Raw genomic sequence first — 19,034 nt, forward strand, 5'->3', positions numbered from 1 at the left:
CTACTCCAAACATTCAGCCAATGTCAGAGAGGACTATTTTCAGAGTAAAGACTAACAATGAGTCCTGGAAGTGATGATATGGCCCCACAGAGCCCTGATCTCACATCATCCAGTCAGTCTGGGATTACAACAAGAGACAGAAGGATTTTCACAAGTCTACATCCACCAAAGATCTGTGGTTAGTCCTACAAGATGTCTGCAACAACGTCATTGCCAAATTACACTTAAACACAGTTTTTGAAGTAAGTAGAGGAATTGATAATGTAATATTAATATGATTTAGATTGCGCTATTGTTTCGTCAATTTGCTAATTGATAAGTACACACAGGTACTTATTACTTACACATAATATTATGATACGTGTGTCGTATATGTTAAATGTTATTTCAAACACATTAGAAGTATGAGAACAGAATGGTACACTTTGAAAGGGTTATAGGAAGTTTCGCCCCCAGCAGTTCGCCCCCAGGAAGATTCGCCCCCGCACATTTCGTCCCCGCACGTTTCACCCCCGGACGGGGGCGAACTGGGGGCGATATGTGCGGGGGCAAAACATCCTGGGGGCCAAATGCTGGGGACGAAATGTACCCGGGGTCGAAACATCCAATTCCCCTTTGAAAGGATGTTGATCATTCTGACCATGTACAAGGCTAAACAGAAAATGTATTTATGGTTGTTTCGTTGAATTATTTCACCTTTGTAGAACAGGACATATTGTGCCTTTGACTTTGTCACATGTGTGTAATAACCACTTGGTTGGTCAGTACTAATCCTCCACTTTTCTCCAATGCCGTTTCCATTTTTTCCTGAAAATATAGCACTCTGTAGCTATAAAAACAGAAAATAGACAATTAATATAGTATATGCAGAGAAATCATAACAATGATAATAAACATTCTGTCACAATTCAGTTGGCTGATTTTAGGTCACATGGCATTTTGTAACAGATAAGTCAGTTGTCTGCGCTCCCACAATGCACTGCTCTCTGGTAATAATTTTAGCAGAATTCAGAATTTTGTTCAAACATGAAAGGGAACAATAAAAAAAAACTAGTAAGGGTATGTGCCCACGATCAGGAGCCGCTGCAGCCCCAACGCTACTGAACAGACGCGCGGCTTCTGCTCTTATTATGCAAATGAGCGACACGATTTTTATTTTTTCACAAGCGGGCTTTCCTCATTGATGTTAGTCTATGGGGAACGTCCACATGCGGACCCCGCAAGAGAAACTGACATGCTGCGAATCAGAAAGACGCGCCGCATGTCAGTTTCTGCAGGTGATCAGCAGGTGCACGGAGATGCATAGTAGACATGGGATTTCTAGAAATCCATCCGCTATGCTGTAACATCTGGCCGCTGCGGGTTTGATGCTGCATAATACACAGCTTCAAACCCGCAGCGGCTCCTGACCGTGGGAGCATACCCTTCGAGTATTTAAAACATCAGTAATGGTCAAACAAATCAAAGTAACTTATTATTTAAAAAAAATAGTATGTAAAGTCATAGTTACATAACTGATAAGATTGGCTATTTTCAAAGGTCCAGCAGTTTAACCTCGAACACTACCACAGTGACCCAAATGAAGGGAATGTACCTACGAGGCAGATGCTATTAGGGGAAAACGTTCCCAACTCCATGTATGTCAATTAGGATTTGGATCCTGGGATGTTTTCTATCTCCAGAGATCATGAACCATTTAAATTGTAATATTATAGTTTTTAAAGGGAACCTGTTATGTCATTTGTATAATTTAAACTGTTCCCAGGTCACAATTAGTGATGCAGTGTGCATCACTAACATGCTTTTTCCATGATAATCAGTGCTATGGTCATTTTCCAAAAGCAGTTTATAAAGTTATAACATTACTTGCTCATTCAGTCATAGGGGTGTTCTTTACTGTATTTAGTCATGCTGGTCGCAGCCCACTCAATCTGAATTCTAATTCCACGCTTGCGCACTTTGCTGTATTAGCGACATTACCTGCACTTGCGCATTGTTCCTGTGGTCCCCGTGCATGCGCACACAGTCAGTGAAGCTGTGAACTAAACACAGCTTCGCCACGCGTCACGGCGCAAGCGCGGAATAAACTTGCAATTGCGCAAGCGCAGATAATGTCACAAACACACTGAGCAAGCTGGCTAATACAGCAAAGTGCGCAATTCAGGTTCACACGTTCAGTATTTTACATCAGTATTTGTAAGCCAAAACCAGGAGTGGGTAAAAATTACAGAAGTGGTGACGTGTTTCTGTTATACTTTTCCTCTGATTGTCCCACTCCTGATTTTCACTTACAAATACTGATGTAAAATACTGAAGATATACTGAACGTGTGAACATGGCCTAACAGTTTCTATATGTGAGTAACATAGTATAAAGGTCCTTTTACACAGATTGATAATCGACAAACAATTGTGCGCTGGCTGATTGCATCTTTTATGAAGTTTAAAATTAATAATTGTAAGTAGCACATTGACAACAACATGCAAACTGAATTTTTCTATTAATGTCTGTTCATCCCCATACATAATGATGAGCTTTAAAGGGGATGTTCAGTTTTATGAAAGCACCACTCCAGCAATTTTTTTTTTTTTTTATTGCACAGCTGGAGTAGTGCTTTAAATGGAAGACCTGTCTCATACTCACCTGTCATCCCCTTCCTTCTATTCCAGCGTCTCTCCAGACCATCTCCGGTGAAAAGTGACCTGCCGACACGTCGGAGGTCACTTTTCAATATAAGTCTATAAAAGCCTCGTTCTGGCTCGCATAGATTTGTATTGAGCTCTTGTGACGTAGCTTCTGACTTCTGGCCAGTCAGAAGTTTAGGGCACAAGATGGAGCAGCAGGACCGAAGCGGCAGCGATAAGAGGAGTATAAGAACTGGAACAGGGGGCTTACACTTAAAGCACCACTAAAGCGCTGAAAAAAAAAAAAGAAAAAACAGCTGGAGTGGTGCTTTAACGAAAATGTAGCAATTTTCAAACTTTGAATTTTCATGCACTTAAATCAAGAGATACAGTGCCTACAAGTAGTATTCAACCACCTGCAGATTTAGCTGGTTTGATAAGATGCAAATAAGTTAGAGCCTTCAAACTGCAAACGAGAGTAGGTTTTATGAACAGAAGCATAAATCTTACAAACCAAAAAGTTATGTTGCTCAGTTGAATTTTATTAAATTTTAAACATAAAAGTGTGGGTCAATTATTATACAACCCCTATGTTTAATATTTTGTGGAATAACCCTTGTTTGCAATTACAGCTAATAATCGTCTTTTATAAGACCTGATCAGGCCGGCACAGGTCTGTGGAGTTATCTTGGCCCACTCCTCCATGCAGATCTTCTCCAAGTTATCTAGGTTCTTTGGGTGTCTCATGTGGACTTTATTCTTGAGCTCCTTCCACAAGTTTTCAATTGGGTTAAGGTCAGGAGACTGACTAGGCCACTCCAACACCTTGACTTTTTCCCTCTTGAACCAGGCCTTGGTTTTCTTGGCTGTGTGCTTTGGGTCGTTGTCTTGTTGGAAGATGAAATTACGACCCATCTTAAGATCCTTGATGGAGGAGCGGAGGTTCTTGGCCAAAATCTCCAGGTAGGCCGTGCTATCCATCTTCCCATGGATGCGGACCAGATGGCCAGGCCCCTTGGCTGAGAAACAGCCCCACAGCATGATGCTGCCACCACCATGCTTGACTGTAGGGATGGTATTCTTGGGGTCGTATGCAGTGCCATCCAGTCTCCAAACGTCACGTGTGTGGTTGGCACCAAAGATCTCGATCTTGGTCTCATCAGACCATAGAACCTTGAACCAGTCTGTCTCAGAGTCCTCCAAGTGATCATGAGCAAACTGTAGACGAGCCTTGACATGACGCTTTGAAAGTAAAGGTACCTTACGGGCTCGTCTGGAATGGAGACCATTGCGGTGGAGTACGTTATTTATGGTATTGACTGAAACCAATTTCCCCACTGCCATGAGATCTTCCCGGAGCTCCTTCCTTGTTGTCCTTGGGTTAGCCTTGACTCTTCGGACAAGCCTGGCCTCGGCACGGGAGGACACTTTCAAAGGCTGTCCAGGCCGTGGAAGGCTAACAGTAGTTCCATAAGCCTTCCACTTACGGATGATGCTCCCAACAGTGGAGACAGGTAGGCTCAACTCCTTGGAAAGGGTTTTGTACCCCTTACCAGCCTTGTGACCCTCCACGATCTTGTCTCTGATGGCCTTGGAATGCTCCTTTGTCTTTCCCATGTTGACCATGTCTGAGTGCTGTTCACAAGTTTGGGGAGGGTCTTAAATAGTCAGAAAAGGCTGGCAAAAGAGATCTTTAATCCTCACATGTGAAGCTCATTATTCTTGGTGCCTGAACTACTTCTTAATACTTTAGGGGGACCAAACAGAATTCTTGTGGTTTGAGGGGTTGAATAATAAAGGACACTCTGAATTAACTTTTAACGTTTTTAAAAAAAAAAAAAAAACAATATTTGCTGCAGTGCATTTCCCACTTCCAGGCTGATCTACAGTACAAATGTCACAATGCCAAGTTAATTCCGCATGTGTCAACCAGCTAAATCTGCAGGGGGTTGAATACTACTTGTAGGCACTGTATGTCACACAAAATAGTTAATAAATAACATTTTCCACATGTTTACTTTACATCAGCACAATTTTGGAACCAAAATTTTTTTTGTTAGGAAGTTATAAGGGTTAAATGTTGACCAGCGATTTCTAATTTTTCCAACAAAATTTACAAAACCATTTTTTTAAGGACCACATCACATTTGAAGTGACTTTGAGGGGCCTTTATGACAGAAAATACCCCAAAGTGACACCATTATAAAAACTGCATCCTTCAAGGTGCTCAAAACCACATTCATGAACTTTATTAACCCTTCAGGTGCTTCACAGGAATTTTAGCATTGTGGAAGAAAAAAAATGAACATTTATTTTTTTTCACAAAAAAGTTATTTTAGACCCCATTTTTTTTATTTTTGCAAGGGTAGCAGGAAAAAATGGACCCCAAAATTTGTTGTGCGATTTCTCCTGAGCACGCAAATACCCCACATGTGTGGGAAAACCACTGTTTGGGCACACGGCAGGGCTCAGAAGAGAAGGAGCATCATTTGACTTTTTTGAATGTAAAACATACTTGAATAATTAGCGGACGCCATGTTGTGTTTGGAGAGCCCTTGATGTGCCTAAACAGTGGAAACCCCCCACAAGTGACACCATTTTGGAAACTAGAACCCTCAGGGAACTTATTTAGATGTGTGGTGAGCACCCTGAACCCCCCATGTGAGGTGCTTCACAGAAGTTTATAACATGGAGCCGTGAAAATAAAAAAATCAAACTTTTTCCACAAAAATGATGTTTTAGCCCCAAATTTTTTATTTTCACAACGGTAAGAGGAGAAAATGGACCCCAAAAACGTTTGTGCAATTTCTCCTGAGTACGCCCTGAATATACCCCATATGTGGGGAAAATACACTGTTTGGGTGCACAACAGGGTTCAGAATGCAAAATTGGCTGGAATTGAGAGCGGACGCCATGTCGCATTTGGAGAGCCCCTGATGCGCCTAAACAGTGGAAAACCCCACACGTGATCCCATTTTGGAAACTACACCCCTCAAGGATTTTATCAAGGAGTATAGTGAACATTTTGAACCCAGAGGTACGACACAGAATTTGATAACATTAGGTCATCATATTGAATAAGTTGTCATTAGTCTTGAGCTCAAGTGCTCGCTACTTGAGTTTGCATCGGGTACTCAGGTATGCACCATATATCGCGGGTGCTCAAGTGACATGCTCGAGTCCCCGCTCTGCATGTTTCACAGTTGTTAGACACCCAAAAAAAAACATGTGGGGATCGCTCGTGCAATCCCCGCAAGGTTTTTTTTGGCCGCAAAGCATATGGGGCGGAGACTCGAGCATGTCACTCGAGCACCTGCGATACTCTGTACATACCCGAGCACCCGATGCAAATTCAAGTAGCGAGCACTTGCGCTCAACACTAATTGCCATATCGTCATTATTTTTTTTTTTCTTTACTTTTGAAAAAATCCCAACCCTAACCTTAGCACAACCCTAACCCTGGAGTTTATTTTTTACGCCGTTCCTCGTGCGGTATAAGTGATTAGGCGACTTTATTCTTCGGGTCAGTGCGATTACAGTGATAACAGATTCATATCGGGTTTTTATGAATGACAGCTGTCACGCACTAAAAGACGCTTTTTTTTTTGCAAAGACTAGTTTTTGCATCGCCATATTTTGAGAGCTATAATTTTTCCATATTTCGGCCAACAGAGTCATGTGATGGCTTATTTTCTGCGGGACGAGTTGACATTTTTATTGGTACCATTTTCAGGCACGTGACATTTTTTGATCGCTTTCTATTCCAATTTTTGGGAGGCAAAATAAACAAAAACCAACAATTCAGGAATTGTTTTGTTTTTTTTATGCCGTTCTGCGTGTGTTAAGATTGATAAGACAACTTTATTCTTTGGGTCAGTACTTTTACAGCGGTACCAAATTTATATTTTTTTATGTTTTGGTGCTTTTATACAATAAAAGCTATTTTATAGAAAAAAAATTTTTTTTGCATCACTTTATTCTGAGAGCTATAACTGTTTTATGTTTTCGCTGATGGAGCTGTATGGCAGCTTGTTTTTTTGCAGGAAAAGATGACGTTTTCAGCGGTACCATTTTTATCTAAGTTTGTCTTTTTGGTCACGTTTTATTGCGTTTTTTGTTTGGCGGTATGATGATAAAGCATCATTTTTTGCTTCGTTTTTTTTTTTTTTGCTTTAACCTTGTTCACTAAAGGGGTTAACTAGTGGGACAGTTTTATAGGTAAGGTCGTTCCAGACGCGGCGATACCAAATATGTGTACTTTTATTTATTTTTTTTTTTTCAGAATAATATTTATGGGTACAATATATGGCTCTGGCAAAAATTAAGAGACCACTGCAAAATTTTCTTTTTCTCTGATTTTTCTCTTTATAGGTATATTTTTGAGTAAAATGTACATTGTTGTTATAGTCTATAAACTACTGACAACATGTCTCCGAAATTCAAAGCTAAAAATTTTATTTTTATTTGCAGCAAATGAGAAATCGTCAAAATAATAAAAAAGAAACCGTGCTTTCAGACCTCAAATAATGCAAAGAAAACAAGTTCTTATTCATTTAGAAACAACAATACTCATGTTTTAACTCAGGAAGAGTTCAGAAATCAATATTTGGTGGAATAACCATGATTTTTAATCACAGCTTTCATGTGTCTTGCAATGCTTTCCACCAGTCTTTCACACTGCTTTTGGGCGACCTTATGCCACTCCTGGCACAAAAATGTAAGCAGTTCTTTGTTTGATGGCTTGTGACCATCCATCTTCCTCTTGATTACATTCCAGAGGTTTTCAATGGGGTTCAGGCCTGGAGATTGGGCAGGCCATGACAGGGTCTTGATGTGGTGCTCCTTAATCCACACATTGATTGACCTAGCTGTGTGGAATGGGGCATTGTCCTGCTGGAAAAACCAGTCCTCAGAGTTTGGGAACACTGCCTGAGCAGAAGGAAGCAAGTGTTTTTCAAGGATAACCTTGTATGCGGCTTGATTCATAAGTCCGACGCAAAGATTAACCTGCCCAATTCCAGCCTTGCTGAACTATCCCCAGATCATCACCGATCCGCCACCAAATTTCACAGTGGGTGCAAGACACAGTGGCTTGTATGCCTCTCCAGCTCTCCGTCTAACCATTAGACGACCAGGTGTTGGGCAAAGCTGAAAATTAGACTCATCAGAGAAGATTACCTTACTCCAGTCCTCTGTGGTCCAATCCTTATGGTCTTTGGAAAATTTCAGCCTGGCTCTCCTTTGCTTCTCATTGATGAAAGGTTTTTTTCTAGCTTTACATGACTTGAGGCCTGCCTCTAGGAGCCTGTTACGAACTGTTCTTGCCGTGCACTTCACCCCAGCTGCCATTTGCCATTCCTTTTGTAGGTCACTTGATGTTATCCTGCGGTTGCTGAGTGACATTCGAATAAGATGACGGTCATCCTGGTCAGTGGAGAGTCGCTTTCACCCTCTGCCGGTCTGTAGTTTGTTGTCCCCGATGTCTGCTGCTTGACCTTGTTGTAATGGACTGCCATCCAGAATTGAGCCCTTCTTTTCCTCACTCAAGACTTTTCTTTTCAACTCCTTTGGCATGGTTACAAGTTATTTTTTCATTTTTGGGCTATTCCTAGCACTTGTTTTGCCATCCAGCTTGTCCTGTTGCAAGAGGATTGTGAAGACCACAGCAGTGTTTTTTATACTTTCCCTCGTTACATAAGATTTGGTTCAGGTGATCACTAGTGTTGAGCGATACCTTCCGATATCAGGAAATATCGTATCGGATTGGATCGGGCCGATACCCAAAAAGTATCGGATATCGCCGATTCCGATACCGGAAACCAATGCAAGTCAATGGGACACAAATATCGGAATGAAAATAAACCCTTTCTTTCCTTGTAGGTTAATTCTACATGAAGTAAAACAACTAAGAATAATGTAGAATGACATGAAAAGCCGGCAATTCATCAGCGGCATTCACCGGTACCCGACAATTTACAACAGAAAGAATAGAGCTTCACACATAGATTAGGTAGATAGAAACATGTCAGTCACATATATAAGAAGTACAGTGACAGTGTTGCTTACTGTACTTGTCATTTAGTGTAAAGGATTTATTTTAAAAAATATTAGTGTTTTCGTGCACCGTCTCTTTAAAAAAGCCGGCCGGCAATTCAGCAGCGGTACCCGACAATTTATAACAGACAGAATAGAGCTTCACACATAGATTAGATAGATAGAAACATGTCAGTCACATATATATGAAGTACAGTGACAGTGTTGCTTACTGTACTTGTCATTTAGTGTAAAGGATTTATTTAAAAAATTATAGTGTTTTCATGCACCGTCTCTTTAAAAAAGCCGGCCGGCAATTCAGCATCTGTACCCGACAATTTAGAATAGAAAGAATAGAGAATCACACATAGATTAGATAGATAGAAACATGTCAGTCACATATATATGAAGTACAGTGACAGTGTTGATTACTGTACTTGTCATTTACTGTTAAAATAAAGGATTTATTTAAAAAAAAAATTGGCGTGGGGTTCCCCTTAATTTTAGGCTCTAGCGGAGGTTAAGCAGACAGCTGGGGCAGATGTTTGAAGCCTGGGAAGGGGGTAATATCCACGGAGCTTCCCAGGCTACTAATATCAGCCCCCAGCTGAATACCTAGCTTTTATTAGCTATTAAAATGGGGGACCCCCCCAAAAAAATAACGTGGGGTCCCCCCTAATTTAATAGCTAGCAAAGGCTAGGCAGACAGCTGGGGGCTGATTTTAATAGCCCAGGAAGGGTGCCATGAATATTGGCCCCCTCCCAGGCTAGAAACACCAGCCGTCAGCCGCCCCAGAAATGGCGCATCCATAGGATGCGCCAATTCTGGCACTTAGCCTCGCTCTTCCCACTGCCCTGTAGCGGTGGCAGTGGGGTAATAGGGCTGGGGTTGATGTCAGCTTATAATGCCAGCTGACATCAAGCCCAGGTTAGTAATGGAGAGGCGTCTATAAGACACCCCCATTACTAACCCCATAGTCAAAGTTAAAAGAAAACACAAACACCCAGAAAAAAGTCCTTTAATTGAAATAAAGACACAATCCTTTATTGTTCTAAATTAAACCATACTTACCGTCACGCCCATTCCAGCTGAAGCCAACGATCTCCTGCAATAAAAGAAAAATAATAAAGCAACCTCATCCTTACCTTTCCATGGTTCCCACGACAGCTTCAGCTCTGCTACATCGAGATGACAGGCTGGACCGCAGCAGAACGCTGCCATCCAGCCTGTCATCCCGCAGACACTGAGAAGCGCAGGCATGCTTGCGCTCCTCAGTGTCTCTCTGTGACGTCATCCAGATGAGCCGAGTTCATGTCCAATGAACTCAGCTCACCTCATGCACGTCACTGACAGCGTGGGAAAATTCTCACGCTGAAGCGCTGAGTGCAGGAGAATTTTCCCACGCTGTCAGTGACGTGCATGAGGTAAGCTCATGTCCAATGAACTCAGCTCACCTCATGCACGTCACTGACAGCGTGGGAAAATTCTCACGCTGAAGTGCTGAGTGCAGGAGAATTTTCCCACGCTGTCAGTGACGTACATGAGGTGAGCTCATGTCCAATGAACTCGGCGCACCTCATGCACTTCACTGACAGCGTGGGAAAATTCTCACGCTGAAGTGCTGAGTGCAGGAGAATTTTCCCACGCTGTCAGTGACGTGCATGAGGTGAGCTGAGTTCATTGGACATGACCTCGGCTCATCTTTATGCCGTCACAGCCAGACACTGAGGAGTGGAAGCATGCCTGCGCTTCTCAGTGTCTGCGGGATGACAGGCTGAATGGCAGCGTTCTGCTGCGGTCCAGCCTGTCATCTCGATGTAGCAGAGCTGGAGCTGTCGTGGGAACCATGGAAAGGTAAGGATGAGGTTGCTTTATTATTTTACTTTTATTGCAGGAGATCGTTGGCTTCAGCTGGAATGGGCGTGATGGTATGTATGGTTTAATTTAGAACAATAAAGAATTGTGTGTTTATTTCAATTAAAGGACTTTATTCTGGGTGTTGTGTTTTTTTAAATACTTTACTAGAAATTCATGGTGGTCATGTCTAATATTGGCGTGACCCCATGAATTTGGGGCTTAGGGCCAGCTGATAATGCCAAGCTGGCCTTAACCCCTTTATTACCCAGTGAGCCACCGCACCAGGGCCCTGGATGAGTTGGGTACAGCGCCAGAAGATGGCGCTTCTATGAACGCGCCATTTTCTGGGGCGGCTGCGGACTGCAATTTGCAGCGGGGGTGGCCCAGAAAGCTTGGGTCTCCCTGCGCTGCGGATTCCAGCCCCCAGCTGCCTAGTTGTACCTGGCTGGGCACAAAAATAGGGCGAAGCCCCACGCATTTTTTTTTTTAATTATTTCATGAAATTCATGAAATAATTAAGAAAAAAAGGGCTTCCCTATATTGTTGTGTCCAACCAGGTACAAATAGGCAGCTGGTGGTTGGGGGCAGCCCGTTCCTGCCTGCTGTACCTGGCTGGACACAAATATAGTGCGAAGCCCCACGTCAATTTTTTTAAAATCATTTCAGGAAATTCATGAAATAATTAAAAAAAATTGATGTGGGGCTTAGCCCTATATTTGTGTCCAGTCAGGTACAGCAGGCAGGAACGGGCTGCCCCCAACCACCAGCTGCCTATTTGTACCTAGCCGGACACAACAATATAGGGAAGCCCTTTTTTTCTTAATTATTCCATGAATTTCATGAAATAATGAAAAAAAAAAAAAACGTGGAGCTTCTCCCTATTTTTGTGTCCAGCCAGGTACAACTAGGCAGCTGGGGGCTGGAATCCGCAGCGCAGGGAGGCCCAAGCTTTCTGCCCCCCTCCCCCCCCCCCGCTGAAAATTGCAGTCCGCAGCCGCCCCGGAAAATGGCGCGTTCATAGAAGCTGGATGCTGTACCTGGCTGGCATACAAAAATATGGCGAAGCCCACGTCAAAAGTTTTGGGAAAAATTAATTAAAAAATAAATAATAATTTAGGGACTGCATCTTTATTAACTCCTCAAATGTCATTTAGTGTTAAAATAAAGGATTTATTTAAAAAAAAAATGGCGTGGGATCCCCCATAATTTTAGTCTCTAGCGGAGGTTAAGCAGACGGCTGGGGCAGATGTTTGAAGCCTGGGAAGGGGGTAAAACCCACGGAGCTTCCCAGGCTACTAATATCAGCCCCCAGCTGAATACCTAGCCTTTACTAGCTATTAAAATGGGGGACCCCCCCCAAAAAAATGACGTGGGGTCCCCCCTATTTTAATAGCTAGCAAAGGCTAGGCAGACAGCTGGGGGCTGATATTAATAGCCCAGGAAGGGTGCCATGAATAATGGCCCCCTCCCAGGCTAGAAACACCAGCCGTCAGCCGCCCCAGAAATGGCGCATCCGTAGGATGCGCCAATTCTGGCACTTAGCCTCGCTCTTCCACGCTGCCCTGGTGCGGTGGCAGGGGGTAATAGTGGTGGGGTTCATGTCAGCGCCAGCTGCCATGAAGCCCAGGTTAGTAATGATGGGCGTCTATAAGACACCCCCATTACTAACCTACAAAGTGTTAAAAAGAAAAAACACACTACACCCAGAAAAAAATAATTTATTTGAAATAAAACACACCATTTTATTTAATTCTTAGTTCACTAAAAATAATAGTTACCTGTCCACGTTCCTGTGCTGATCTCCCATGCACAGCTGTCACATCTGGAGATGGTGACAGCTGTGCATGGCTGCTGTAAGCTCACACTGCCGGGAACACGTCCGCTCCCGGCAGCGGGAGCCACTGACTGAGGTCACCGGAGTGCATTCAGGCAGCGCAGCTCCGGAGACCTCCTTTACGGCAGTGCTGTACCGTGGGAATTTCTCACGATACAGCAGGGCCGTAAAGCAGCTAACCGGAGCAGCGCTGCCTGAACTCCGGTGAACCCGCTTATGCAATGACGGGGCTGCTTTACGGCCCCGTCATTCTAGCGGCGGCAGCGGTTCAGAGCGGTCACATTCTATGTGGCTGCTCTGAACTGGAGATCTTCGTGGGACACTCGTGGACTACTCCGGAGGGGTAAGGATAAGGTTGTGGTTTATTATTTTATATTTTATTACAGGAGATCGATGGCTTCGGGGAATTAGGTGTCTAGGTGAGTATAGGTGTAGTTTTTTATTTTTTACTTTATTTTAGGTGGCGATCGGCGGGGACAGGTAATGTATGAACTAATTTATTGTAGGTAACCACTGGCCACCAATGACATGTATTTAACATTTATTGGGGCACAGTAGGGCAATTTAAATAGCAGGATCAGACTGATGGGAACTACTGCTCCCATCGAGCTGATCCTGCTGGCACGAGTGGACGGGGGACAGACATAGGCCGATGGGAGTAGTAGTGTCACATCGGCCTATGTCTGCCTGCACGCACAGACACCCGCACAGACACCCGCACACAGACACCCCGCACACAGACACCCCGCACACAGACACCCCGCACACAGACACCCCGCACACAGACACCCCGCACACAGACACCCCGCACACAGACACCCCGCACACACACTAATCATGACCGGTCTGATGGTCTGTGAGGTGTGGCTGACCTGTGCGGTCGTGGGAAAGTTCATGTGAGTTCATGCAGTCAAGCATGAACTCACATGAACCCTCTGAGGGCACCGCGGCTACTTCAAATGAACAGCTGATCGGCATCACCTGATACCTCAGCTGTTCATTTGAAATAACCGGCGGGAAAGCGCAGCACAGAACGGGAAAGCCGGCGGTGAAGTCTTTTCACTGCCGGCTTCCCCGCCCGGGTCCTTCGCTCCTTGGTGCTGCGCTCCCTGCCCGGTCCTAACTTACGATCGGGATGGGAGGTGGCGAGGGGAGCGGAGGATCGGGGTGGGAGGCTGTGGGGAAGCAGTATGGGGCTGTGTGATTGTTTAAAAGCCGGCGGCTTTTTACCGCGCGCCGGCTTTTAAACAATCAGGAGAATTCTCCCCCGCTGGGATGGCATTCTGATGACAGGCTGGATCGCGCTGCCATCCAGCTTGTCATCCTTCACAGACACTGCAGAGCGCAGGCATTATGGGAACTTCCGATTCCGGTATTCGATATTGTAAAAGTATCGGAATTAAGTATCGGAATTCCGATACTGTAATATCGGGTATCGGCCGATATTCGCAGTATCGGAATGCTCAACACTAGTGATCACCTAATCAGAAGCACATTAAGTAGAATGAAGTGGACAGTGGTTGGAATTCAACTGACACTGGAATGGCTGTCAGACATGTAGAGATGGGGATTTTTAGAAAACTGTGCAGTGGTCTCTTAATTTTTGCCAGAGCTGTATATATATATATATATACATATATATATATACACACACACACACACACACACACATATATATTATTATATATATATATATATATATATATATATATATATACACACACACACACACACATTATATATATATATATATATATATATATATATATATATATATATATATATATATTATATTATATATTGTTTCATTGTTTTTAAAATATCTTTACAATTTTTTTTTCACTTTCTGACACTTTTTTAACTTTTACACTTTGTCCCACTATGGGACTTTCATTTTTTTTAACCCAGATCGCTTGCATAACACAGAAATGCTGTAGCAGCATCTCTATTCTATGCAGGCTGCAGCTCTGCGCACACAAGTTAGGTAGACCGCGCACTGAGCACGATCTACCTAACTTCCTGCTGTCTGGTGACCCGGATGTTGTCATGATGACATCGGGTCACCAAGACAACTACCGGGACCCGGCAGAGACAGCGCGGGACGCCAGTGAGAAGGTAAATAACAACGCTTACCTCCCCTTGCTCCCGGAATGTTGCAATCGACATTGATCGCAGCATTTCGGGGGTTAATGTGCTGCGAGTGGTGTGGGACCGCTCCTAGCACCGGGTGACAATCAGCTGACACCCGGCGCCTATCGCTCCGCACCGCTTGTGTGCGGGTGTGATCACATTCTGCGTAATAGTACGTCCCTGGCCCAATAGGCCCAGGGCACAAGGACGTACTATTACCACAAATGTCAGAAAGGGTTTAAGGAAATAAAATGGCCTTGATAACAAAAGATGGATCTGATAACAAAACAGGCTGTACTTGCCTACCTCCTGCCAGACTGATGTCAGGTTTGCCAACACATCGACAGCACGTAATGCCAATCATCCGGCCTCAGTGGTATTGTGCCGCCCCCATCAGCACCACCACTGAGCCCAGTTTTGAGATGAACCAGACAACTCCCTTTAAGTCTTGTGATGACTTAGTGTAATCGCAGCCTTTGGTAAATATCACCTCCTATTTGCTTTGTGTTTCAACTACAGTACAGCAATACTTTTACATTATAATCAAACTTTTTTTTTTACCTCATTTTCCACAAAGACAAAAACCATAAGATCTTCTATACCATCGTCATCAACATCAGGAATTTTCAGCACTGGCTTTATAACAGTGGACTCAGCTGCAAATCCAGTTGGCTTTTCCCACAAAGCATGTCCTGCAAAACACGAGCTCATGTATAACAGGAAATATCAGGATTCTACAGTAAAACAGAGGGAAGGGTGAAGAGGCTCCTCCAAGTCTATGCGAATAAGACATATAGAGTGGAGCACACAATCTGCTAAAATACTATAAGTACAAGTTTGGTCTCTAAGCTCCAGTTACAGAGGTTGTGGGACCTGGTGCTGCCATTTTCATATTCATTACTAAAGGCAGACATCATTTTTTCCCTAATAATTACATTTCATCCAAGTTGTGGGGCATGTTTTATGTAGTTGGTGCTGTGAAATGTATCTGTAATAAATTCAGAAATATATACAGTACAGACCAAAAGTTTGGACACACATTCTCATTTAAAGATTTTTCTGTACTTTCATAACTATGAAAATTGTACATTCACACTGAAGGCATCAAAACTATGAATTAACACATGTGGAATTATATACTTAACAAAAAAGTGTGAAACAACTGAAAATATGTCTTATATTCTAGGTTCTTCAAAGTAGCCACCTTTTGCTTTGATGACTGCTTTGCACACTCTTGGCATTCTCTTGATGAGCTTCAAGAGGTAGTCATCGCAAATGGTTTTCACTTCACAGGTGTGCCCTGTCAGGTTTAATAAGTGGGATTTCTTGCCTTATAAATGGAGTTGGGACCATCAGTTGTGTTGTGCAGAAGTCTGGTGGATACACAGCTGATAGTCCTACTGAATAGACTGTTAGAATTTGTATTATGGCAAGAAAAAAGCAGCTAAGTGAAGAAAAACGAGTGGCCATCATTACTTTAAGAAATGAAGGTCAGTCAGTGCGAAAAATTGGGCAAACTTTGAAAGTGTCCCCAAATGCAGTTGCAAAAACCATCAAGCGCTACAAAGAAACTGGCTCACATGAGGACCGCCCCAGGAAAGGAAGACCAAGAGTCACCTCTGCTTCTGAGGATAAGTTTATCCGAGTCACCAGCCTCAGAAATCGCAGGTTAACAGCAGCTCAGATTAGAGACCAGGTCAATGCTACACAGAGTTCTAGCAGCAGACACATCTATTCAACAACTGTTAAGAGGAGATTTTCTGCAGCAGGCCTTCATGGTAAAATAGCTGCTAGGAAACCACTGCTAAGGACAGGCAACAAGCAGAAGAGACTTGTTTGGGCTAAAGAACACAAGGAATGGACACTAGACCAGTGGAAATATGTGCTTTGGTCTGAGGAGTCCAAATCTGAGATCTTTGGTTCCAACCACCGTGTCTTTGTGCGACGCAGAAAAGGTGAACGGATGGACTCTACATGCCTGGTTCCCACCGTGAAGCATGGAGGAGGAGGTGTAATGGTGTGGGGGTGCTTTGCTGGTGACACTGTTGGGGATTTATTCAAAATTGAAGGCATACTGAACCAGCATGGCTACCACAGCATCTTGCAGCGGCATGCTATTCCATCCGGTTTGCGTTTAGTTGGACCATCATTTATTTTTCAACAGGACAATGACCCCAAACACACCTCCAGGCTGTGTAAGGGCTATTTGACCAAGGGGGAGAGTGATGGGGTGCTACGCCAGATGACCTGGCCTCCACAGTCACCAGACCTGAACCCAATCGAGATGGTTTGGGGTGAGCTGGACCGCAGAGTCAAGGCAAAAGGGCCAACAAGTGCTAAGCATCTCTGGGAACTCCTTCAAGATTGTTGGAAGACCATTTCCGGTGACTACCTCTTGAAGCTCATCAAGAGAATGCCAAGAGTGTGCAAAGCAGTCATCAAATCAAAAGGTGGCTACTTTGAAGAACTTAGAATATAAGACATATTTTCAGTTGTTTCACACTTTTTTGTTAAGTATATAATTCCACATGTGGTAATTCATAGTTTTGATGCCTTCAGTGTGAATGTACAATTTTCGTAGTCATGAAAATACAGAAAAATCTTTAAATGAGAATGTGTGTCCAAACTTTCGGTCTGTACTGTACGCCTGAAGAAAAACAAATATGGGGAAAAAAAAGTCCAGTCCAGTTCAGTGTTCAGAGCATTACCGACTAAACAAGATATCAGTTCATAATTTAAAAGGAAAACTAAAATCATGCAGAAATCAGACACAAAAAATATGGATATATCATAGCAATTCCTCCCTGAATAATATCTCCTGTGATCTTATTTTGCCTCAGAAGTAAACCCAAGTTATACGGAGATAAAAGTAACGAAATCATCTCAAGCTTTTCCATTTCAGCTGCTTCTGCTTACTGTCCAACCTCATGCCAGTTAGCTCCAGAAGGAGCCCCCCCCCCCTCTGCTTTGTCATCAGTAGGACAAGTAGTTTGTTAATCTCTGACCTCCTGGCTAATCTCCTCAACCTCAAAAGAATAACCTGTGTTCTCTCTCCTCTCTGCTGCTCCACTATTAATGTGCAGCTACGACAGAGAGGAAAAAAACTGAATATATAAATCTAGGCTCCCCAGGAGTAAGTGAGCTGATGCACCAGCTTTATCCTGAGACAGTGCTGTCAATCACCAGAGATGGAGATGGATATTTGCATTCAGTGGGCTGAACGGTGCACTGAAGCTGCTTAACACAAAGTGTGCGCGGAGCACCCTGATTATCATATGGGAATAAAGAGCCTTTTTTATACAATGGAGGGGCAGATTTGTATAGTAAAGGTATGATTTTTATACAGACCAAGTCCCCTATATGACTATGTGCTTAGTTTAAATTGTGGTTTTGGGTGACAGACTCCCTTTAAAGGAACTCTAAACTTAGAAATAACTGATACTCCAACTCTGTTGGTCTCTCTGCATCTTGGACAATCTTCTGCATGTTCCTTACAGTGGTGGCCAAAAGTATTGGCACCCCTGCAATTCTGTCAGATAATACTCAGTTTCTTCCTGAAAATGATTGCAATCACAAATTCTTTGGTATTATTCTCTTCATTTAATTTGTCTTCAATGAAAAAACACAAAAGAGAATGAAGCAAAAATCAAATCATTGATCATTTCACACAAAACTCCAAAAATGGGCCAGACAAAAGTATTGGCACCCTCAGCCTAATACTTGGTTGCACAACCTTTAGCCAAAATAACTGCGAACAACTGCTTCCGGTAACCATCAATGAGTTTCTTACAATGCTCTGCTGGAATTGAAGACCATTCTTCTTTGGCAAACTGCTCCAGGTCCCTGATATTTGAAGGGTGCCTTCTCCAAACTGCCATTTTGAGATCTCTCCACAGGTGTTCTATGGGATTCAGGTCTGGACTCATTGCTGGCCACCTTAGAAGTCTCCAGGGCTTTCTCTCAAACCATTTTATAGTGCTTTTGGAAGTGTGTTTTGGGTCATTGTCCTGCTGGAAGACCCATGACCTCTGAGGGAGACCCAGCTTTCTTACACTGGGCCCTACATTATGCTGCAAAATTTGTTGGTAGTCTTCAGACTTCAAAATGCCATACACACAGTCAAGCAGTCCAGTGCCAGAGGCAGCAAAGCAACCCCAAAACATCAGGGAACCTCCGCCATGTTTGACTGTAGGGACCGTGTTCTTTTCTTTGAATGCCTCTTTTTTTTCCTGTACACTCTATGTTGATGCTTTTTGCCAAAAAGCTCTACTTTTGTCTCATCTGACCAGAGAACATTCTTCCAAAACGTTTTAGGCTTTCTCAGGTAAGTTTTGGCAAACTCCAGCCTGGCTTTTTTATGTCTCGGGGTAAGAAGTGGGGTCTTCCTGGGTATCCTACCATACAGTCCCTTTTCATTCAGACGCCGACGGATAGTACGGGTTGACACTGTTGTACCCTCGGACTGCAGGGCAGCTTGAACTTGTTTGGATGTTAGTCGAGGTTCTTTATCCACCATCCGCACAATCTTGCGTTGAAATCTCTCGTCAATTTTTCT

General features: G+C 43.4%; 1 protein-coding gene across 3 annotated transcripts in view; it reads right to left on the bottom strand.

The window, feature by feature from the left end:
• FAM234A (family with sequence similarity 234 member A) overlaps positions 1–19,034 on the bottom strand; it is a 71,579-nt gene that overhangs the window by 38,244 nt on the left and 14,301 nt on the right. For all 3 annotated transcript variants that reach the window (XM_073647916.1, XM_073647915.1, XM_073647914.1), the window contains exons 5-6: positions 15,041–15,171; positions 697–829 (exon numbers count right to left, since the gene is read on the bottom strand). In XM_073647916.1, coding sequence (XP_073504017.1) covers positions 697–829; positions 15,041–15,171 — 264 coding nt within the window. The remainder of the gene's footprint in view (positions 1–696; positions 830–15,040; positions 15,172–19,034) is intronic.

The sequence above is a fragment of the Phyllobates terribilis genome, unplaced genomic scaffold (genome assembly GCF_046119375.1).
Source record: "Phyllobates terribilis strain yellow unplaced genomic scaffold, ASM4611937v1 Scaffold_9__5_contigs__length_417890890, whole genome shotgun sequence".
In the NCBI taxonomy this organism is placed as follows: Eukaryota; Metazoa; Chordata; class Amphibia; order Anura; family Dendrobatidae; genus Phyllobates; species Phyllobates terribilis.